The 24,737-nt window shown below is 41.7% G+C and overlaps 1 protein-coding gene across 4 annotated transcripts in view; it reads left to right on the forward strand.

Annotated features, from left to right (window-relative positions):
- The window catches only part of glra1 (glycine receptor, alpha 1), a 121,716-nt gene that overhangs the window by 8,041 nt on the left and 88,938 nt on the right, over nt 1–24,737 (forward strand). For 3 of the 4 annotated variants that reach the window (XM_086304942.1, XM_086304917.1, XM_086304925.1), the window contains exon 2: nt 20,038–20,162. In XM_086304942.1, the coding sequence (XP_086161068.1) occupies nt 20,038–20,162 (125 nt within the window). Of the gene's footprint in view, nt 1–20,037; nt 20,163–20,440; nt 20,453–24,737 lie in introns of all 4 variants that reach the window. The other variant, XM_086304932.1, reaches the window with a different exon arrangement.

A 24,737-nucleotide genomic window follows, 5' to 3' on the forward strand; every position in this document is an offset into this window, starting at 1 on the left:
ATGTGCAAGTTATGTCCAAAGTATCATGACTACGTGCATTTTAAACACAGCAGCTCCTGATGGGAATCAAACGCACAACCTTGCTTTGCCTTTGCTGAACTTTAACACATTCTCGTACATTTGTGAATATCAAACACAGACTGCTGCATGCAGCCACAGCATCCTCAAACCTGACTGTTCACAAGCACATGGCCTGAAACCAGAACACGTCAGTACCAACAGCCTCGTGCTGTCTTCACATCCTTCATCCTAGACCAAGGGTGTCCAACTCCAGGCCTCGAGGGCCCGTGTCCTGCAGGTTTTAGACATGTGAGCTGATTTAAATGGCTAAATGACCTCCTCAACATGTCTCGTAGATCTCCAGAGGCCTGGTAATGAACTAATCGTTTGATTCAGGTGTACTGACCCAGGGTGAGATCTAAAACCTGCAGGACACTGGCCCCTGAGGCCTGGAGTTCCCCACCCCTGTCCTAGACTAAAAAATGAACTCCATGCAAGTGTGAAAACCACACGTCAGTCTGATGTTGTTTGATATGAACATTAAAATGCTGAATGCTTAAACATCTAGGGTACGACGTGTTTGCTGGGCGAGGCAGCCTATCTGTTAGTGCCAGGGAAGCGAGCAGCCCTTTGCTTTCCCGAGTGTTACTAAACGCCAGGATGAGATCAATTAGGGATTCGGGTCTTCAGAGGCTTTAAGAACATAATGAGGAACACTTAGGGCTAATGATTGGAGTCTTGCATTAGCCCACACCTCTCCTTTGCTCTGGCGTTTCTCTCTGCTCGCTGTGTGCATATGAGACACCGACGCTGGGCAACTCAGCTGTTTTTCCTTCTCCTCTGCTGCCTCAGCATTGGCCGCAGCTCTCCACAGCAGCACGGGCCAGCACTGATCTGAAATAATTAAAGCAAATCCCGACTTTGATCACGGAGAGCCGGAGAAGATTAGGCGCGGGTTGTGTGCCACTTATATCAGCTGACTGTGAGCCTCTTCGGTCCTCGTGGCCCTGTTCCAACTATAGACGGGTATGTGTTTACATATCAAACAGCCGTGACAGAAAGAACCTCTGAGGCTGAAATAATAATACTTACAGTAAAGATACAGTCTGCAGTATTAGACCATTGTTTACTGTGGTACTGTTAATATCAGAGTAAATGCCTTGGACATGATTTTTTGTTTCCTTTAGAACTTTGTAGAGGACACTTTCTGGTGATGCTTACGTTATGGGAAATGCAGGATGCATGTTGTTCATCTGTTACTGCAAGTTTCAAATGCTTGTGATAACTGTGCTGAATATCATTTATTGTAATTTCTGGTGTCTTTGCCAGGACTCTCTTGAAAGGTGAGCCTTTTACCTGGATAAAAAAGTGATATATATATACATATATATAAAAAAAAAAAAAAACACCCAGCACGCCCCTGCGGGCGGTTTATCCTTCAAGCTCGGGTCCTCTACCAGAGGCCTGGGAGCTTGAGGGTCCTGCGCAGTATCTTAGCTGTTCCCAGGACTGCGCTCTTCTGGACAGAGATCTCCGATGTTTTTCCCGGGATCTGCTGGAGCCACTCGCCTAGCTTGGGAGTCACCGCACCTAGTGCTCCGATTACCACGGGGACCACCGTTACCTTCACCCTCCACATCCTCTCGAGCTCTTCTCTGAGCCCTTGGTATTTCTCCAGCTTCTCGTGTTCCTTCTTCCTGATATTGCTGTCATTGGGAACCGCTACATCGATCACTACGGCCGTCTTCTTCTGTTTGTCTACCACCACTATGTCCGGTTGGTTAGCCACCACCATTTTGTCCGTCTGTATCTGGAAGTCCCACAGGATCTTAGCTCGGTCATTCTCCACCACCCTTGGGGGCATCTCCCATTTTGACCTCGGGACTTCTAGGTTATACTCGGCACAGATGTTCCTGTACACTATGCCGGCCACTTGGTTATAGCTTTCCATGTATGCCTTGCCTGCTAGCATCTTGCACCCTGCTGTTATGTGCTGGATTGTCTCTGGGGCATCTTTACACAGCCTGCACCTGGGGTCTTGCCTGGTGTGATAGACCCCAGCCTCTATGGATCTTGTACTCAGAGCTTGTTCTTGTGCTGCCATGATTAGTGCCTCTGTGCTGTCTTTCAGTCCAGCTTTGTCCAGCCACTGGTAGGATTTCTGGATATCAGCCACCTCCTCTATCTGCCGGTGGTACATACCGTGCAGGGGCCTGTCCTTCCATGATGGTTCCTCGTCTCCCTCCTCTTTCTTGGGTTTCTGCTGCCTGAGGTATTCACTGAGCACTCGGTCAGTTGGGGCCATCTTCCCAATGTATTCTTGGATGTTCCTTGTCTCATCCTGGACTGTGGTGCTGACACTCACCAGTCCCCGGCCCCCTTCCTTCCGCTTAGCGTACAGCCTCAGGGTGCTGGACTTGGGGTGAAACCCTCCATGCATGGTCAGGAGGTTTCTTGTCTTTATGTCAGTGGCTTCTATCTCCTCCTTTGGCCAGCTTATTACCCCAGCAGGGTACCTGATCACGGGCAGGGCGTATGTGTTGATGGCCCGGATCTTGTTCTTACCATTCAGCTGACTCCTCAGGACTTGCCTGACCCTCTGCAGGTACTTGGTGGTTGCAGCCTTTCTAGCGGCCTCTTCATGGTTCCCATTTGCCTGCGGGATCCCCAGGTACTTGTAACTGTCCTCTATGTCTGCAATGTTGCCTTCTGGTAGTTCAATCCCCTCAGTTCTGACTACCTTCCCTCTCTTTGTTACCATCCGACTACACTTCTCCAGTCCGAACGACATTCCAATGTCATTGCTGTATAGCCTGGTAGTGTGGATCAGTGAATCGATGTCTCGTTCACTCTTGGCATACAGCTTGATGTCATCCATGTACAGGAGGTGGCTGACAACTGCTCCGTTCCGTAGTCGGTATCCGTAGCCAGTCTTGTTAATGATCTCACTGAGGGGGTTCAGGCCTATGCAGAACAGCAGTGGGGACAGAGCATCTCCTTGGTAGATCCCGCACTTGATGGTAACTTGTGCTATGGGCTTGGAGTTGGCCTCTAGTGTTGTACGCCACATCCCCATTGAGTTCCTGATGAAGGCTCTTAGGGTCCCATTGATCTTGTACAATTCTAGGCATTCCAGTATCCAGCTGTGGGGCATTGAGTCATAGGCCTTCTTGTAATCAATCCAGGCAGTGCACAGGTTGGTCAGTCTGGTCTTGCAGTCTCGGCTGATTGTTCTGTCTACCAGTAGCTGGTGTTTTGCACCTCTGGTATTCTTGCCAATTCCTTTCTGTGTCCCGCTCATGTATTGACCCATGTGCCTGTTCATCTTAGCCGATATGATGCCTGACAGGAGCTTCCATGTAGTACTGAGGCAGGTTATTGGTCGGTAGTTGGAGGGGACCGGTCCCTTCTTGGGGTCCTTGGGGATCAGGACCGTCCGGCCTTCAGTTAGCCATTCCGGGTGTCTTTCGTTAACTAGCAGCTGGTTCATTATATATATATGTATATATATATATATATATATATATATATATATATATATATATATACACATATATATATATATATATATATATATATATATATATATATTAGTCTGAGGGGTGAAATGATCATTTTGAGTTAAATGCAGCTGAAATATATCAAATCAAATGTTATATATAAAATAACACTTTTATTGCTGTTGACAAAATAGCTTTTATTTTGGAAAGAGCCATTTCTCTGTAATAAACTCTCTTTTCCACAGATAAGTGATTTCTCCATCGGATACATTTATTTTTTTTATTATTTTGATGTTTCAGCAACATTTAATTTAAAAACTGTACTTTTGAGTTAAAAGAAATATTTATAATTTTAATAACTTAAAATAGGCATGAACATTTTTTTGTATCAAAAAAATATCGAACCGTGACACCAAAGTATTGAAAACGAACCGAACTGTGAATTATATATATATATATATATATATATATATATATATATATATAAAAAACACCCAGCACGCCCCTGCGGGCGGTTTATCCTTCAAGCTCGGGTCCTCTACCAGAGGCCTGGGAGCTTGAGGGTCCTGCGCAGTATCTTAGCTGTTCCCAGGACTGCGCTCTTCTGGACAGAGATCTCCGATGTTATTCCCGGGATCTGCTGGAGCCACTCGCCTAGCTTGGGAGTCACCGCACCTAGTGCTCCGATTACCACGGGGACCACCGTTACCTTCACCCTCCACATCCTCTCGAGCTCTTCTCTGAGCCCTTGGTATTTCTCCAGCTTCTCGTGTTCCTTCTTCCTGATATTGCTGTCATTCGGAACCGCTACATCGATCACTACGGCCGTCTTCTTCTGTTTGTCTACCACCACTATGTCCGGTTGGTTAGCCACCACCATTTTGTCCGTCTGTATCTGGAAGTCCCACAGGATCTTAGCTCGGTCATTCTCCACCACCCTTGGGGGCATCTCCCATTTTGACCTCGGGACTTCTAGGTTATACTCGGCACAGATGTTCCTGTACACTATGCCGGCCACTTGGTTATGGCGTTCCATGTATGCCTTGCCTGCTAGCATCTTGCACCCTGCTGTTATGTGCTGGATTGTCTCTGGGGCATCTTTACACAGCCTGCACCTGGGGTCTTGCCTGGTGTGATAGACCCCAGCCTCTATGGATCTTGTACTCAGAGCTTGTTCTTGTGCTGCCATGATTAGTGCCTCTGTGCTGTCTTTCAGTCCAGCTTTGTCCAGCCACTGGTAGGATTTCTGGATATCAGCCACCTCCTCTATCTGCCGGTGGTACATACCGTGCAGGGGCCTGTCCTTCCATGATGGTTCCTCGTCTCCCTCCTCTTTCTTGGGTTTCTGCTGCCTGAGGTATTCACTGAGCACTCGGTCAGTTGGGGCCATCTTCCCAATGTATTCTTGGATGTTCCTTGTCTCATCCTGGACTGTGGTGCTGACACTCACCAGTCCCCGGCCCCCTTATATATATATATATCTTTTTATACTTTTATAACAAAATTACATAGAAAATATACATGTAAACATGTAAATACTGAATACTCAAATAAATGATAAATAAATACTGTAAAATACTCAAAGCCATTATTTATTTGAGTAGAGCTCTCAGTTTATACAACAAATACCTAAAACTATTAAAACAAACGTATGAATGTATCTAGAGTGTCACCCTGTTGCTGTGCACGTTGTCTCAGTGCAGGGCTGTCAGTGTTGTGGAGCTATAAAAAACACGAGCAGCACCTGTGCATGTCTTCCTTCTTCTGTGGTGCTGAAGCTGTCACGCAGTCCAGCAGAAGGACTTTTACAAGCCAGGCAGACAGCATTATGTAGATATTATTAGAAAAGGCGCTCCGTGGTAGCTCACAGCTGGAGTCTCTGTCTCCAACATGAGAAATTAAGGCCAAAATAGTCAAGCGTCCACAGCAGAGCTTGCTTCTAATTGTGTGTGTGCTGTATTATCCTCGTGCCAGGCTGTAGTGGCTGTGCCTGGTGAGATGTCAAGTGTCCACAGACATCGACGCCGGCTCCTCGAGCCTTAATGCATTTTTCCTGATTCTGCCTGCAGTTCAGTCAGTCAGACAGGTAGGTGGAACATTACGTTTGCTGGGTTATTCATAGAAACAGAATATCTACACATTCAGTGTGGAGAGCGTGTAATGACATTAAAGCAGGTGGGTTTTTAAAAGGACTCATCTGATCTGTTTGCCCAAGCGTTTATGCAAATGGGGCAGACACCTGGCAGATGTTTGGACTCGATGAATATGTATTTTGTGGAGCAACAGAAAAAGACATATTCAAAACGCACCTTTTCTCTCAGTGTGTTTGGGAAACGGGTCAGTTTGACTCTGTTTTTCAGTGACACACGTAACTTGCGTAACTTTTAATATTAAAATTTTGGGGTTTGAGCTGAATAATAATTATAAGATGAGCAGACTCAAACAAATGGTGAGCATAGTGTCTGCTGAGAACACAAGAATACTGAGATGAAGGGTCCAGTTGTTGATCTCAGGCGTTTTACTCCCATCATCAGGTTTTAATTTCAGTTTTGCAATAAAAATGGCATGCATGGGAGAAGTGCTAATTGTCTTACACAGAGTGCACCACAGAGAGGTATATTGCACAGCTGCACTGGGATCAGACAGGGGTAAGGGGAAAATGGGGACAAAGAGGACAGGTTTACATAAAGGGGGACAACTCTGTGAGGCTCAAATCAGGGAGCAAGTGTCCCGCTGAGCTTGGATTACAACCATAGCTGCTATGAGTCTGGACCTTTAAACATCAGGTTTCAGCTGTGTGATAACTGCTGATTATTCTTTTCTCGCCTGCGGATCGTCCAGGGATTTAATGAAACCTTTGTTTATTCACATATTTCAAAAGCTGAGGGCTCAGCAGTCTCAGAAAACCGAGCTTAGGCGGCCATTTAAGGAGGCAGCTAGTGTCTTTATCTATGGGGCGGGCTGGTTTGATCCCTGGCTCCTCCAGTCTGCATGTCAGAGTGTCCTCAGGCAAGATACTGAGCCTCGAGTTGCCCCCGATGCATCCATCACAGTGTGTGTGAATGTTCGGGAAGGCACTTAGGCATAGATATGGGTTTGTGTGTGTGTGTGTGACTGAGTGAATGAGGCTGGTACTAAAAGCACTTTTAGGGCTCAATTAGAAAAGTGCTGTATGCGTAAGAGTCCATCTCTTTAAGTAAGGAGAAGCAAACAAAGATGAATCAAAAGGGGACGGTCCACAGACTTCCAAAATTGTTCCACAAAACCAAAAGTTCATTAGTTAGAAACTTTATTGTTGACCTGCTTTTCCCATTTAATTTCATGTCATGCAGGAAACACTAATCCTGCCTGTAAAATGAGCATAAAATGTGTAGACGAGATAATGTAAATCAATCAAACTCTTTATCCCTCAGGGGGAAATTCAGAGCACAGCATCAGCACATTAACCGTCACAGCACTGAGCTGACATCCCACTAAAATCACAGACTCTGTCATTTCAGCTCCTCAAGTTTTCTACAGGGATCATGTTTTGAGTGTCTCATATGTGTGTTTCCTTTATCTATAACAAATATTTCTAATTTTCTAAAATGTTATATTGTCAGTGGTATTGGTTTTCAAATATTTGTATGCAAAAATGACTTTAAAAACACAAACTGTACAAACCAAGTTACATTTATCACTTTTTCTATGATTTAAAAACTAAAAAATGTAAAAGTTCACATATATACAGCACATAATGTGAATTTTAACTGCTCTGTGATCACCAACAAAATCATTGTGTTTTTTTCATACTTTGTTACAATTTAACAAACATTTGAAAATATGCTATATTTGTGCAGAAATGCTTGAAATATTACTGAAAAATCTGAAAACAAGAGTCTGATTATGGAATAATTAACAGCAGAATGATCATTGAAATCAAAGTCTATAATTTAATACACATACATATGTCTTCAGGGTCAGAAATGACACTTATGTTAAAGCATTGAACAGTTATAGGAGACGTAGATTCAACTGCAAGTAAACAACAAGAAATGAAAAATCACATAGAAATATCACATTCACTCTCTGTATACAGCAAACCAGTCAGTCGATCAGTTTTTAAATGTTTATACAGAATCTGTTGATATTATTTTTACTCTGTCAGAAATCCCCCACAGCCCACACTTTGTGCCGTAACAATTACACAATCTGGAACTTGATTATTCTCTAGTTTAAGGTCAACAAAACCAGACTCCCCCTCGAAGAGTTCACAGTTTCAGTGTAATTCAGTGTCACCTCACGCTACACGTCCGGGAAAAATGATCTTTGTGTCAATGGCACGCTGGTGTAATCTGTGACTAATCTGGTTGTCATCAGCCAAGCTCTGTGCGCGTTCACCGCTAATTTGGAAGCATTTCACACGGGTCTTATGCTTTTATTGTATCATCTGTGCGACGAGGGCCATGCCCAACAACAGAAATTTGTTTTTCTCTAAGAGCTTGATCCGATCTCACTCCCACCGGCCGTTGTTGTAAAGAGGATTAAGCGCCGATTCGTCACATTGCTGCAGGAATTATCGGCACAGAGATAATCTTTGATCCACCTAATTTGTTGTCACTGAGAACAGAACTGGATGTGTGACGGGTCTCAGAGTCCTGATGTCTTAATAATAGTAATGGATTGGATTTATATAGTGCTTTTCAAGGCACTTTACAGAACTGTTCATTCACTCTCACATTCACACACTGGTGGAGGCAGCTACAGTTGTAGCCACAGCTGCCCTGGGGCAGACTGACAGAAGCGAGGCTGCCATATCGCGCCTTGATATGGCAGCCTCGCTTCACCCTACTGGCCAACACCAGTAGGGTGAAGTGTCTTGCCCAAGGACACAACGACCAGGACAGAGAGCCCAGGAATCGAACCGGCGACCTTCCGGTTACAGATGTGCTTCCCAAGCCCCTTAACCACGGTCGTCTTCTCATTGATTGGCACTGCTTCATTACAGTTTTTGGGAGATGCCATTATCGTCGTTGTCCACAGGCGTTCTGACGAGTTCTCTGAACTGTCGACACTTACAGACGATCATCAGCTGACCGCACATGCTTTGTCATTCAGTCATGTGACTATTTCAACAGGAAAGCAACTTTTAAAAAAGACAATAAGTACAACAGGGTGGAGAATTAGTGTGATTTGAGCTCAGCAGTCACAGTAATCTCAGATCATGATATCAGTTATCATAATCATACAATCATACGTATTCATTTTAACAAGAGGTATTTAATTAAAGGGGGATTTCACAGAGTTTCACCAGCGAGTGTGAGATCACATTCTTGTACCAAGTGCTAAGTTCAGGGACCATTATATTTATACAGCACCAAATCACAAGTCACTTTATACTGTAAGGTAAAGACCCTACAATGTTCATGAGCTTAAAAATGTCATCACTTTAAAATGTGATCAATGTGTAAACAAAAAGGAAATATACTGTGGCACTGCCTAAATAAGCTAAATCGCACCAACTTGTGGGGTCGGTTATGTTGACTTGTTTAAGAGTACGTGAGGAGGATGAGTCATATTAAATGTACTTTATATAGATTCTGTCATGGCCGGCGGGAGCTGACTGTGTGTTGCCTGAATAATGGATGTGGAGCATAACTTGGAAAAAATTAGTCATAAATAGTCAACAGGGACAAGAAACATGAACATAACCTGAGCAGAATCGTGAAAGGTTTAATCATGATGTGACGTGGTGGGTAAATACACAGACTATCCAACAAGGACAGAATGAAAACACACAGACTAAATACACACAGGAGGTGATCAGGGGAAGTAGAAACACATGGGGAAAGAGCTGACACAAATTAATATCATGACGATGATGAAAAGTAACACTAAGCACAATGAACATAGAAACAAGACTTCCTACCGGGACATAACGGAACGTCGACATGACATGAGCTTGACAACATGAAACATGGTTTAGAAGCACGAACCAACAAGAGAGACCTAAACACAGGGGTACTGAAAGTAAAACACTGAGGACAAGATAGACCCTATAATACAGAGAACAGGAGCACACTCATAACTAAGAATACACAGAAAAACCTAAACTAGAATTAAAACTTAAGGCGACCTGATAATAGTGCTAGAACTTAACATCCTTTCAATATGCCTAAGAAATCACAAATACAACAACAAAGTCAAAGTGCTGGGTCACAAACCCAGCCCCTGACAGATTCAGATTTACTGACCAAGTGTGTGTACACATACAATGAACTGAGCTCCCACTAGTTCTTTGCTCTCGGTGTAAATAACAACATGTACAGCTTATTTATGGTTCAGAGTGCAAAGATGTTGGAATATATGGATAATTAGTTACTATATGTCTACTATATGTAACCTGTAGTTTGGCACATTTTACCATAAAAAAGGTTCTAAACCTTAACCTAAACCTAAAAGTTTACTTTGCGTACTCTTATGTGTCGAGAGCCGTCTCAGGTTTTGTGCTACATACACCACAGTTTACAGCAACGCTGTTTTCTGGCATCAGATCCACAAACCTGAACGTCAACACTGACCCGAGCCATTAATGATGACAAGACACTCAGCCGTGCTGTCTCTTTACTGGCCAAGCTTTTGCATTAACGATCCTGTGAGTCTCTGAATAAAATCTGTTAAATAACACAAGCATGCACAGAGTTACTCAGCAGTAGCCAAAAATACAGATGGATTGGTAGAAGTAAGAAAACTTAAAATGGTATCGATTAAGATAAAGCACTAATTTAAATTAGTCCACTGAGGTGGTGCGCAGCATCAAATGTCAGTATGGAAATTAGATTCCACATCATCACTTTGAGCGCAGTGGCATCTTATCGTTGATGAAGTGAAAGGTGACAAAAATGCGTCGGATAAGAGTTTGACTGAGGACAGTGTTGTTCCCATGGAGTTTTCTTCTACTGTCATACAATTCCACAGAGACGATCACATTTACACAAGTGTAAGAATCACAGCCTTAAATCTCAGTTTTGCCTACACTGTGTGCTCAGCCACAATTAGACACAAATATCACTGACAGATCATTAAAGTCAGCTAGGAGAGATATTTGTAGATTAAAAGTTTGTACACTGGATTTAAAATAACCTTCATTAAAAAATATATATAATCAGCGTATTTGCCATTCAGTGCAAAAAACTGCTGCTGTATGATTTTTCATATTACTGAGGTTTGCCAAAAAATTGTACTTGTTGCCCCTGAAAATCTTTAATTTGGCTGAAACAAAAGCAATAAAACTTTAAACTGTTATTTATTGGAAACGTTTACTATGCAGGCAATGAATAACCAATAAATGTTAGAGAAGAGGCTGTTGAACCATGAACCATACTTTTATTTTCTATATCGGTTTTGATTACACTTATTTCACATGGTTTAAATGTGCTCTATTGCATATAAAATATTATAAATATTATCATATTTAATTGGAATACTCTGTAGAGAAAGCACAGACCACTTCACCTTTTAAGAACTTTTTCAGATTCTCTGCAGATTTGTACTTTTCTTTGCTTTCCATGTCTCAAACATCAGATTCTGTCATGCGGCATGTTTGGACAAATATTTATTTTATAAGCTTGGTGTCTGTGTGAAGTTCTTCAACATGCGTGTCCGAGTGTTTCAGATGTGTCATTTCTGCTGTATGAGGCATAACCTTTAAAACTGACTTTTAAATGAGTGAAAATGTCTTCGTGTTATTGGTTATTGATGACTAACAGGCCTGCAGCACTTTTCCAAAGTCCGACGTATGCTGCAGGTGACTCGTGAATCATGTGCCAATTCAGAAAGACAGCCATCCCTCTGCTCGCTATAATTGCCCTTAAAAAATGATCATTATTGTCTCTTTGATCTGATCTGATGTGTTTCTCATATATTTCTGTGCATCACATCCTTTCTCTTTTGAATTTCTTTATAAACCGGAGCTTCTGTCGGCATTTTTTCTCAAACGTGACATTTTGGCCATCTGAGACTTTCTTCTGATCAGACTGTAAGGTGTGACACATGTCGACTCTGTGCACTGGCATTTAAAAATTGCAGGCTGGCCAAATTCCAGGGTGTTCAACTAAAGGTCAAAATTCCAGACTTTGAAAGGCCACAGATGGCACAAAATCTTCATGTATCCTGTTCCTAACTGGCCCAAAGTAAGCCTCCATCAAGGTTTGCTCCCAGTGTAAAACTGTGCAGTCTGAATCACGAGGCAGCAGACCGAGTCAAAATCCCCCCACTCAGCCTGCAGGAGATGTCATTCAGTCACTCCAACTGTAACCGCTGCCTCTGTGTGACTGACGTGTGTCCAGCTAAACCAGGGTGGACACACAGCTTACATAAACTGATGCAGGTTATGTGAGGAAAGGCCAAAAATAAGTTATTTTGTATGTCACGGTGATATTTCCCTTCCCCAGATCATCCTTTTTAATATTTAAATAAACATTCAACATCTTACAGGGAGAGATTTCACACCTTACAAGTCAACAAAATACCAAGAAAGACAGATAAGCCTAAAGCTAACAGGCTAGCAGGCTAACACAGCAACATGTCAGGTTAATCAGAAGCCTGGACAAGACTCATAATGTGACGCTTACTTAAACCTTTCACTCTGATCATTATCAGTCATGATTCTTCTAATATAATTATCTGTGTTGTGATTTACGATCATTATAATGTCGTCAGCCTCGCCGTCATTTAACAGCAAAGCCCGTCAGAAAAGAAACACGGCCTCATCCTTCATGTATGGCAGTGTGGAAAATCATTAGGGCAAAGAAAACATCAGTGAGGGGACTTTCATACAGTGCCAACGTTTCACATCGCAATTTTTATTTTTTACAATTGTGTTTGATTCATAAACACTCAATTAATACATTTTTATATTCACGTTCCTATAATATTTCTTTTCATTCATTCATTTATTTGTTAACTTCCTGTTTGCATAAAATCACCTGATCACAGTCATGTGACCACTGTGATTCTCTTTAGCTCAGTCACTCTGCAGGTGCTAGCTCTTCAGTCTTTGTAAGTACACCTGTTCCGCCCTGCTTACAGCTCCCAGTCACCTGACACACAGAGGGTAGGAGCTTCTAACAGATAGTAGCAGAAAACTCTGCCTCCCCCTGATCTTCCTTTTAGCCATTCGATTAGCAATCAGCTCTTGAGTTTCACATCAGCAGAAACAGAGATGGTCTCTTTTGATCCTTCGTTGTAGGTGTTTAACTTTTTCCTCGGCTAACTCTGTGTGCAGTTTGGTTGTGGACATTAGTGTCCAGTGCTCAGGTCCACCTGCTGGGATGTGGTGGTCTGGCAGTTGAACGTGTGCAAAAACATGTTTGTGCAGTAAACCTGATCCAGAGAAAGAACAGTGACAGTGCTAAATCTGTAATCACGTCGGCTCAGCTGACCGCGTGGACACGCTGAATAACTGTTAGCAAAGGCATCATTAGTCTTCGGTTGGGGGGTTTCCCGTGTTTATGTGGTTAGGTTTCTTCATCACGGTGATTATCATTCATCAGGCCAACTTATTTCCATCCCTGTCATTAATACTCAGTTATGATCATTATAATGTCATTATCACTGTGAAGATTTATGATTATCAACAACACCGTGAACTACTGACAGCAATTAACACCACAGACTGATGGAGACTGTGTGTGTGTGTGTGTCATGTGACTCTGCGAGCAGCTTGGCCGGTTACCCAACAGGACGGGATGACCTTAGTGGCTGGTAGCAGTGTAGATGGAGACAGTGTCCAAACTTTCCTTACTGGTCCTTGTCCTAAACACACAAACATTTACAACACAACCACACACTCACACACACTGCTCTCCTAACCCTAACCCCCCCCGCCCGCATGATTTGTTTTCCAGTGTTTTCACTGAAGAGGGCATGCTGGTTTGTGTGTGTGTGTGTGTGTATATTTACTTCATCATCATGCTTGTGTACACATGAGACAAGAACTAGTGAGAGATTTGTCCCTTTCTGTTTTGTTTTCCAATCACGGCTCCATCATAATTCCCGTCTTCTCCAGGCGGACTGCGATTCTGATCAGCAGTTTCCTGATAAAGCGACAGCGCCGGCCGCATTACGTGTTTATGAATTGCTAATGCCACTATTTATCAAGCTGCGCGGCACAATTTACCATATTGGAAGTCATGGTTTGCAGTTTTACATTTAGAAGGTGAGCGTGATCGACTGTATCATCTGTCATTTTAATTTATGAGAGATTAATGCAGTGGCAGCGCACTCCTCCCACACACTCATCAGGAGGTTAAATAATCATCATTCTCACATTTACTGTTCAAACTGTAAGTTTGAAAACAGGAAAGTCACAACAGACCAGCTAATTTAATGACCCTTTGAACTCAGCTAACTCTGAAATGATAAGAAAACAGCCCAAAAAGTCCTGTTGCTGCTGCCCCACTTTGTCGTCTGGACTCGAGTATCTTAGGAAATAATTTTGTCTATATTCAATCATTGATATCCTGAGCTGGGATAAAGTCATGGTGGCTGAAAACGACCGCTGAATGTTTGAGTGCTGTAAAGTGGGAATGTTCCAGCACCAAAATGAATTATTCCTCAGAAGCAAAATCCATAACATCTACTCACTCTGAGAAGGTTTGGTCCGAGTCGATCCGTCATAAAACATGCATGTCATTAAAATTCCCATTAGGCCCTGATTTTATTTATGACCTGTGTTTAGGTTCAGACGTTCAAAGAGGAGTTCGGTCAGCTTGATCGGATACTTGAAATAAAAATAAAATTTAAAAGTCATTAACATTTATTTTTCAGGGACCGGGTACAAAAACAAAGATGAAACATTGCACCAGATTTAGCTACTAGCTAATGTTCATCCACAGTCCCTGAGTAGGTAAAAAATGTATTTTATTATTATTATTTATTTTATTTGTGTTTAGAGAGAAGTGAGATGATTGTAGTCTGACGCAAGCTCAGGAACCACAGTGACGTATAAATATGCTCCCCGTGCAACAGCATGAACCGTATTCACCGTTTTTAACTATTTATATAGTAACAGTTAAACTGTCTGAGTGTTTATTTATTTATTCATTAAAAATCAGGAATCTTTTTTTTTTTTTTTGTAGCAATAATATGATCATTAGAGCGAGTCATGGACCGCTGCTGAACCTGGCCTTAAAACCAGGTTTATGTGCACACGTTGCTCTGATATGATGGATTAAATGAAGCTGAAGGACACTTTTCTACACTTTGAGTGAAAATTAAGAATATTTTAAGCAAAAAGACCAAATGAAGAAAATAATAAGATTAAAATGACAGAGATACACACAGGACCAAAGAGAAGCAAAACAATCCAGTTAGTCTATAAAAATAAAAACAAAGAATGAGTTGATGTACTGATAGAAAGAGAGAGAATACATAAATTAACAAGTAAAGATTATAAGAGGAACTATTTAATAAAACCTAACTCAGAGCTCTGCGGTGAGTCTTTGTAGAGCTATGATGTAACTACGACATCGTTGTTTAGTCTAGATAGAAGCGCCTTAGATGCGGGGACCTTTTCCCTCCTGGGCACTTGCTCTTTGTTCTGGGCATTCTTTCCGGGGGTCGGACGTCTTTGTCCCTCACGTTTTTCCACTTCTTTGTACACTCTGATAGTTTCAGCAATCTCCCTACAGGAACTTTCTGACATGTTTCAGTCCTTACATTGATGCTATGATTATTGTTCCTTCTGTTGAAATGATGATGGCTATTCTCTTACTGATAAACTTAAAAACTGCAGGGAAAAGGTAGAAATGCACAGGACGAATCAACGGTGCTGAACAGACGTGCAATCACATTTCCAGTGAGATGCACATCAGGTTGCGGGGTATGGTTTCAGAGGGGCTTGCAGTTATGGCGTAGATTTTAGTTTGAAAGCACAAAGCCCCGCGGTTCTGTGTCATGGTCCTGGGTCTTTTGACCCAGCGTTTTAAGTTTGAGTTTATTTTGTTCATTAGGTTATCTAAGTTCATTTGGTTATTAGACTCCTTGTGTTTTCTTCCCCTGTATTTAAGCTTCCCCTCACCCTTCGTGTTTCATGCTGCATGTCTTATGTTATCAAGTTTGTATTATCATGCCTAAGTGTTTCTAGTTCTTATTATTTCCCCCTCGTGTTTCCAACCATGTTAAATCTCCCCTGCTCTTCATGCGTTTCATGTCTGTGTCTTACGTTGTCAAGTTCTGGTTGTCGTGTCTAAGTCTGCATGTTTCCTGTTTTATTTTGAAAAGGGGTCTTGTGTTCTGTGCTCATGCGGTTAGTTTTACTCTTGCCTGTGCATCATTATGTCTATCCTAGTCAGCTGTTTCCTCATGTGTCTCCACTTCCCCTAATCACCTGCTGTGTATTTAAGTCCTCTATTTTCAGTGTGTGATTGTCAGGTCGTTCTGTCACAGTCTGGCGAGGGCAGACTGTATGAATTGAAAAAAGGACCCAAAATGCAGACTCCAAGGAACAGGGAACAAAACTTGAATGTTAACAAAAGGTGAGCCGTTTAATATGGCTGGTAGAAAGGGTACAAACAAAGGGCAAGGCAAACTGAAGCAAAATTAACACAAACCTAAACTGGGGAATCTAAACAAACAATAAGAAAAACCTAGACAAGAAACTTGGAAGCATGGCATGGACAACAGACGACCTGACAATCACACACTGAAAATAGAGGACTTAAATACACAGCAGGTGATTAGGGGAAGTGGAGACACATGAGGAAACAGCTGACTAGGATAGACATAATGATGCACAGGCAAGAGTAAAACTAACCGCATGAGCACAGAACACAAGACCCCTTTTCAAAATAAAACAGGAAACATGCAGACTTAGACACGACAACCAGAACTTGACAACGTAAGACACAGACATGAAACGCATGAAGAGCAGGGGAGATTTAACATGGTTGGAAACACGAGGGGGAAATAATAAGAACTAGAAACACTTAGGCATGATAATACAAACTTGATAACATAAGACATGCAGCATGAAACACGAAGGGTGAGGGGAAGCTTAAATACAGGGGAAGAAAACACAAGGAGTCTAATAACCAAATGAACTTAGATAACCTAATGAACAAAATAAACTCAAACTTAAAACGCTGGGTCAAAAGACCCAGGACCATGACATTCTGCACATCCTTTACTGTTGTCACCTTAATTTCAACTTCATAGTTTATATTTCTTTTGTGTATTATATCAGGGATATTTTTATATTCAAGCTATTTACTTTAACTTGTTTGCTTTTTTTGTCATGGAGCAACAGTGACCACATAATTTCCTCTGGGATTAATAAAGTATTCTGATTATGACGTTCAGTAGTTAACCCCTTTACTGTCATGACAGGTGCTAGAAAAATGCTTACATGCTTTTATCTACTTTCTTAGGGACACTGACATGGAAGAAAGTGTATTTGTAGAATTTAATTAAACTAATTACACTTAAAAAAATCCAAAAAAATATGAATGAGAATGAAGAACAGAAACTAATAGTTACCCAGTCCTCATTCAGTCCTCATTGCTGATTAATTCATCGACTCATTAGGACAAAGCTGGCACGGTGAAAGGTTTTCAGAGTTCTTCTCATGTCTTCCTGGATAACAAAGCTCATCGTGGAGCTGCGGTCAGATGAAGTGGGTCAGCTCAGCAGCGTATTTATAGCTCGGATCGCACTGCTGTCCGTGCTGTCTCTGGACCCAGCAGGAAATGATGCAATGAAATACAAACTGTACTACAAGTGGCCACTAATGCACCTCCACTGTCGGGCCACGGGTCAGTTCAGAGTCACTGTCAGTTCGCTTTCTATCCAACTGAAGCAGCCAAGCATTTAATTCCAAATTCAGAGGCGTGCATTACCACAGGGTTCAAACAGGCTGTGGCACAGGAACTAAAAGCCACATCAATAACTAATAATCAGCTCGGAGTCACGACAGCTGGAACAGCTGCAGAAGCTTGCATTTGGTGCTCAGATCTGAAATATCCAAAGTTTTGGAGATATGTTGTTTTATAAAGTAAGGATGTTTGGGAAGGCTTCAACAGTGGGAAACAGATTTTTCCTCATCCTAATAGATTTTTGGAATCTATTAGGATGTAATTGTGATTTTTTTACATGTACGAGTTTCAGATAGTCCTATTCTAAATACAGATTTTTTTTTCCAGGTGAGAAGCTCATTACCTTACACTATAAATTACCCTGAGACAACTGTTCTGTTGGTTTGATGCCATATAAATTGAAGTGAGATTTTGCAGACTGACTCACGATGGTCTGTGCCTCTCAGTTCATCCTCTGCCTCCCTTTAAATCCAGCTTTCCTCTGATTGGCCTCCTCTTGCAAACAGAGGTTTGAACAGCAGTGTGTTCACAGAACTTTGTGTCTGATAATCATATGAAGAGATTTTACTGCAGCCTGCAGCTTTTTGTACCAGTGCCTGAGGCAACTGTTTTTTTATTTTTTTATTTGATGCTATATAGATAAAATTGAATTGAACTGAACTTGTACAGACGCTGACCTCATCATTAGAAATTTCCTCACTACCATTATGAGAGAACTAATATGACAGAAAATAACAGAAAGCGTAATAGGCCCCTTGTTGTTTAGCTTTAAGCTCTGAGTTAGGAATGCTCCCCTGCAGTAAAATGCTGAGTATATTTTCAGGCCTCGCAGTGGGAAGTTTAATGACTTGGACTTTTTGCCACATTTGTAGGTAACGAACACAGCTCATCTTCATTTCAATAAATGCAGGAGCGTTTATGTCCCAAGCTGCACTGACATTTACTATATCTGTCAAGACCAATATTTTCAGCTGGGTCACCACAGTGATCCTCATGACAACAGGAGAGCCGCTTGGTGCCTGTTTGTCTTTCTTTGATGTTCCGTAGCTGTTCGCTTTGGTTTTTAGCGCAGTCCATCATCGTCTGTGTGTTCAGCGTTATTGACTGTTTGCTCTGGACTCGTTGTATGTCTGTGGGCTCAAGGCTGTGCTGGGGATTTGGCATTATGCAGAGAGCATCTAATGAGCATGATGAGCTTAATAAGGTAAAGAACTGAACTGCAAAATCAATGGGAGCTGGTTAAGTGAATCACAGCATTTGAGTAACAACTTCATGAAAAGAATAAGCATGTTTCTTGTAGCCAGGCGTTAAAAGTCACAGACTGTAAAGTTTTAATTAGTCAGTTTTTAATTAAAATAGATAAAACGAAATGAAATCAAATGAGGATAAATTTAATTTGATTTGAATCTGTGGTGTGGACGGGAGCTGCTTTATGCCAGCAGGGATAACCTCCAGAGGACCAAAGGTGATTTTTAAGATATTTGATTTAATCATTTATTAGTGTGAACTACCTCTTTGTTAAAATGAACAACAACAACAAAGAATCTGCCTGTCAGCTTTTTCTCACACGGGTACATTGTTTTTATAGATTAGAATCACAAATGAACGTGTTTTGTTACCAAATTTGTTTAAACTAGAGTAAAAGATGTGCTCTCAGGCCATCAACAGCTCAGACTTACATGTGAGTACGTACGCTGTGGCTTTTCGTACACTTCAGCCATGCTCTGGTTCTTTCGTCAGATTTCCTTGTAACACATGACAGCCTGTGTTCATGACCCGTGATGGCTGCTTTTCATCTGTGTTTGAGAAACATCATGTTTGGGTGAAAGTGCACCAACCTGTGATTTTAGCTCTGTAATTCTTTTATGGTGATGTGGTCATTGAAATGAGGAAATGAGGTTCACTTAAAGTCTATTGAGCTTGGAAAGAAAAGCGTCCGGACTACTGTAAATTTCTTGAAGACATTTCATCTGAGAAGCTTCTTCAGTTGTTAGAGCAACTGGTGGAGAATCCCAGATTTTAAGCATTTTGGACGGAGAAGACAGATGGTTTGAAAGAGGAGTGAAAGAAGCCATTTATCTCCACTGTGAATGACCATCATTGAACAGAGGGCTTATGACACTGACTCTCTGCCATTTATAATCCAGTTTTGAGATCTCTTCCCAGATGCCTTAATGCCCACTCACACCCTGGGGCATTTGACCTCTGTAAATTACATGATAGGGTGGGACTAGGCTTCACTATGGATTCACCCGTAACTTGGTTGATTGTGACCTACACCCGTTTTCACACCTTGGCTCATGTAGAGGTAGAGGATTAATCCATGACCCTCTTGGGGGGGACATTCCCATAGGGCTTAAAATCTGGGACTCTCCACCATTTGCTCTTGGAACTGAAGGAGCTTCTCAGATGAAATGTCTTCAAGCAACTTAAAGAAGTCCAGATGCCTTACTTTCCAAGCTCCTTAGACTACGATGACCTGGATGACTAAGAACCTTCACAGACATGTCTGCCAGTAAAAGGTTTGAATGGCGGGGTTTATGTAATCTTTGGGGTTAATCAGGTCTTTTTTGGATCATTTACATGAAACGTAATTGTTTGTTTGTAACACTGCCAGGCTGCATAAATCTGTTGGGATCCACCATTCCTCTCTTGCTGACCATGTCTACCTTTCTCTCTTCTAGCTTGGCAGCATCCAAAGAAGCTGCAGCGAGGAAAGCTGCCTCCCCGATGCCACCGTCCGAATTTCTGGACAAGCTCATGGGCAAGGTTTCGGGGTACGATGCCAGAATCCGACCAAATTTTAAAGGTAGGCGTTGCCACCAAGACTCAGTCGGATAAAACAGGAATGTAGCCAAACGTACCCTGAAAAGACCTGCGCTGTGTCTGCATTTTATTACCTTCTCTAAATGCCTGTTTAGCCAAGAATGTCACCAAAGATAAGGTTTGTATTTATTAGCTTAACTGAAAAAAGGAAAATAACATGTTTAGACATCGATGTTGCTGAAACTTTGTTGCTGTATATTTAATCACTTCAATGTTTTTGTCTGTTCTCAATTTGTCGATCTCTGTATTTGCCCTTTGCAGTGTGGAACAAAGGTAATTCTTCCCACGGCTCAGTTTAGGTGTCAGACCCCAAACTCCCTCCCCCCACCTTTTTTTCCCCTAACACAAGTCCAGCCTTGCACTTTTACCCACAATCATATGGTAAGATGACAAAATCCCCAGTAAGGACTAAGCTAGTTGGCTACATTCCTTGGTATCCACACAGTATCCTGAGTGCTTGTTTTGGTGGTCAAGGTAATGTGCCTCTCTCCCATGAGTGTGCTGCTGACCATGATTTCATGATGATGATGATGACGATATAGTTTTAAGTGACCTCCCTGAATGGAAGCCCCCATAAAGACACATGTCAGAGGTTTCTGCTTTAAACTTCTTGCATTAGGAACACAGACTGGACATGAGAGAACTGGGGCAGCCCTCCGTATCCACCAAAGTCTATGACTAATGCAATGGGTTAAAAATACATTTACAGCATCTTTAAGCATCTGAACAGACAGACAAACTGATTTCCCCTCGTGCTTTTCTGACATTTAAGCCTTGCTGCATGTTTAAAACTGCCAGAACTGAGATTTTATAAAGTGGATGTGAGAAATTTCTAATGTCTTCCGTTAGGTTTGTTGGGTCATGTGTACAAAATATTGGTACCCCGGTGATATTCCAGCTTTTATCAACACGTCTTCCTTAAGTATTAACCTTTAATCACCTGTTACAACATGTGCCTTACTTGTTTTTTTTATATACGGCTGCCAAAGCATTGCTATCCTTGGCACCTTGCAGTCCAGACAGTAAATCTTGTCCTACTGTCGTCACTTAAAGGATGAAGATTGGTTCAAATGTTAGTGAGAGGTACGCTCAGTTCCCCTCCAAGTCTGATCAGAAGCAGATCAGTGGGATGTGTAAGGAGTTTGAGTCTTACCTGGCAGCAGTTTGGTCTGCAGGAGGTTTAACATGAACCTCAAAAGCACACGGGAACCCATCACCCAATCACCGCACGTTTTAGGCGCTGTCCAAGTTTTAGTGAAAAGTGAACCTTTTCAGGTTATTATCAAGATTTGCCAAACCATTAATTAATAATTATAAATATCTAAATGGCCGTTACACTTGGCTCAATTTGATCTGATCTGTTTCATGTAAAATGGTTGTGATCAGATCAGTGTGTGTGTGTGTGTGTGTGTGTGTGTGTGTGTGTGTGTGTGTGTGTGTATACAGAGCTTCACAAATGTATGAGACCATCTGTCAAATATTTTAGAAATGTAAAATAAAAATAACTAAAACTCATTTTTACTGTTCATCGATGCAAAATAATAATGTGCTTCACTGCTTTTTCATAAAACTGTAAACTTTAAAATTCATGGATAAGATATTACATGATTATATTTTTAATTAAAGAGCATTCTGCTGGATTAACGAGAAACATTAAAAAACAGGAAGCTCTCAGAGAGCTTCCCCTCTGAGGCGGCTCTCATTTTTTTCTTTCTTCTTTTTAAACATACTTTAATAAACCCACTGAAACACATTTTAATGTACCCTACTAAAATATTTGTATATTTTTTTATTTATATGAATATAGTACATGTGTAGTATTTATTTCATGATTTATTCATATTTTAAATGTTTTGTAATAAACACCAAGTGTATTTTGGTTTATAATAAAAATATATTAATAAGATAAAGCATCGTCCTAGTATAGGAATTGTGGTTATGACCTGTTAGATGAAAAATATACATAAAAAATACCTAATAAAACAAACGTTTCCAACACAAACAAGATCGACATTGAAAAGATGGGAGTAAGAAACATAGTTTTAAATATCTCCATAAATCATTATTATAACTTTGACCTTCACATCAGTTTGTTGACCTTGAAGGAGAGGTCAGAGGTCAAATGTGACGTGACGTCTTAAACCTTTAGATGTTAAGATGAGAATATTTTAAGTTATTGGACTTTTTGTTAGTTTCCCACCAATAAATCATGAAGCTGACCTTTAAAATGTGTTTTTTAACATGAGACTTTATCCGAATTCATTCTAGACAGAAACACAAAAACGCTGCGACACACAGAACCTGCCTGGTCCATTCAGGTCAGCCGTGGCATAAACCACTAATTTGTTGGTGGTCTAATATATTTGTTAAGCACTCTGCTTGTGTGTGTGTGTGTAATATAGTAAGTGGCATGTTACCTGCTGGGGTAGAAAGAAGGTTCGCCTTCGTCTTTTCAATAACCTGAAAAGATTTCTGCCGTTCACTTCTCACCCAGATGTTTTCTGGGATCTCTGGCGGTGATCAAACCTGGAGGGATGACGTACATTACCTAACGCTGCCTGCGTCAGGTCAGCATGCGATGCTATTTGTCTGCTGCTCTGCATCTGCCCGTCGTCTCTAAATCAAAAACAGGTGAAATTTAAAGGTGTTGCTAATATTTTGTACACTGAGCACACAGGTACACAGAATGTGCACAAGTGAATCACAGCTTTGTTTCTGAATGCTGCCATGGAGCTTCTCTCTTCTTCTGTTTTTTCTTTGCTGAGCCCATAATGGTACAACCCATTATATGGTGAGCAGGATATCTCGGTTCACGCAGGACAGGGTTGAGAGGAGCGGAGGGTTTTCGCTGTGACTAAGTGCGCATTATTAAACCTGCCTTGGCTACAGAATGGCCGACCTGCCGAGGGTTTGCTCAGGTGTTTGTCGCGAGCCGATTTTGGAGATCATTTCTGTTTTTTTAATTTGATTTCTCCTCAGCTCTGCTCAGCAACACTCCCGCGCGATTTACTGAAGCTAGCACTGCACTGACCTTTACAAATCAGGATTTAAACAGGCATGTGTGGCAGTTATTTGAATTTATAGCTTTAATCTTTTTTTCCTTCTTCTAATGCGATGTAATAAAATTTTTTAATGCAGATGAAATTACTCTCCGGCGCTGTGCCGCACACGCACAGAATAATAAGAGTCCCAATGTCCCCTGTAACACAGACACATTTATTTAAATGAGCTCAGATGTCAGATACTTTCTGTTTTGGGGTAAATTTGTAACGAACGCAGATCTGTAATGAAGATACGTATGGACGAGGAGGAGGAGCCCATCTTTTATATAATGTGCTCAGCTAATTGTGTCAGGGGCCATCGTTAGCAGACAGCCCGACATGAACTTCCAGATTCTGTCATGGTTGTCAGGTCGACAGAGTAACACAGCGTGATCTCTCCGATTTGCTCATTCATGCAGTCTTTTGTGTGTAAGTGTGTGTGTTTGTGTGCGTCCCCTACCAGCCGACTACACCCCTGCATTAATCACACCCATGAAATAAACAGCTTGACAGCTCGGCGGCCTCATAAACTCGGGGGGAAAGAAACAACAACAAAAAAAATGTACTTGCACAGTAGGGGAGTCAGGCAGGGAGCAAAAAAAGGAAGAACTAGAATAGCATGGGGGTATTATAATAAAAATAATCATCACCATAACATGCTAAGTGGGAACACTTTAATAAGTGACGTGTCTGTAATGATGTGGCATTCAGCACACGGATCGCTCGAACGTGTTTCCTTAGAAGCTTTTTAAGGAAGGGATCCTTCAACTAGCATGCTTGTCAGCTGCTGTAGTGGAAACGTCACCGTCACCTGTGCACATTCTCCAACACGGTGAAGACACCCTGATAACTGTGTATTACCCTGAGAACACACTGGGCGCGTCACACAGTTTCATTTTGTCTTTTGCACAATTTCCAATTTAGACTAGAACAAAGTTGTTGTTTTTTTTAACTAAAACCAGCAGAAGTGAACACATGCAGAGCCGCACAGCTACGAAACAAGCTGCCCGAGGAAGTCGGGTCAGTGCCTGGGGCAACTATGGCTCAGGAAGCAGAGTGGGGTGGCCACCATTTGAAAGGTCAGTGGTTCAAACCCCGGGACCATCCAGGTGACATCAGGCGGTCAACACAGTGAACCCCAAACTGGCCCTGAAGCATCCATCAGAGCGAGAGTGAGAAGGATTTGTGTGGTGCAGGATGGATGGATGAGCCTTGTAGTGTGAAGCACTTGGAGTGGAAACACACTAGATTTAGCTTCACTGTTGTATTATTTATATGAATCCATTTTGGTGTCTTTTTTTAATATTGACCTGCTTTTCAAATATCTTTTTGTTTCTTGTTGTGTACCACCGTTATTTTACTGGATGGAACGCCTCCCACGTGCTGTTTGAGATATTCTGTCTACAGTAAAACTGATATCTATTTTATGATGGGGAACATAGCAAATGTAAATCTAAATTCACAACAAACTGAGTGTATTGTACTCTGGATGGCGTTACCTTAGTCTCCAGTAACAC

This window comes from Aulonocara sp. 'chitande type north' Nkhata Bay, linkage group LG2, assembly GCF_057382095.1.
Source record: "Aulonocara sp. 'chitande type north' Nkhata Bay isolate Kocher_YH1m ecotype deep benthic linkage group LG2, A_spYH_male_GT1.1, whole genome shotgun sequence".
Taxonomy (NCBI): domain Eukaryota; kingdom Metazoa; phylum Chordata; class Actinopteri; order Cichliformes; family Cichlidae; genus Aulonocara; species Aulonocara sp. 'chitande type north' Nkhata Bay.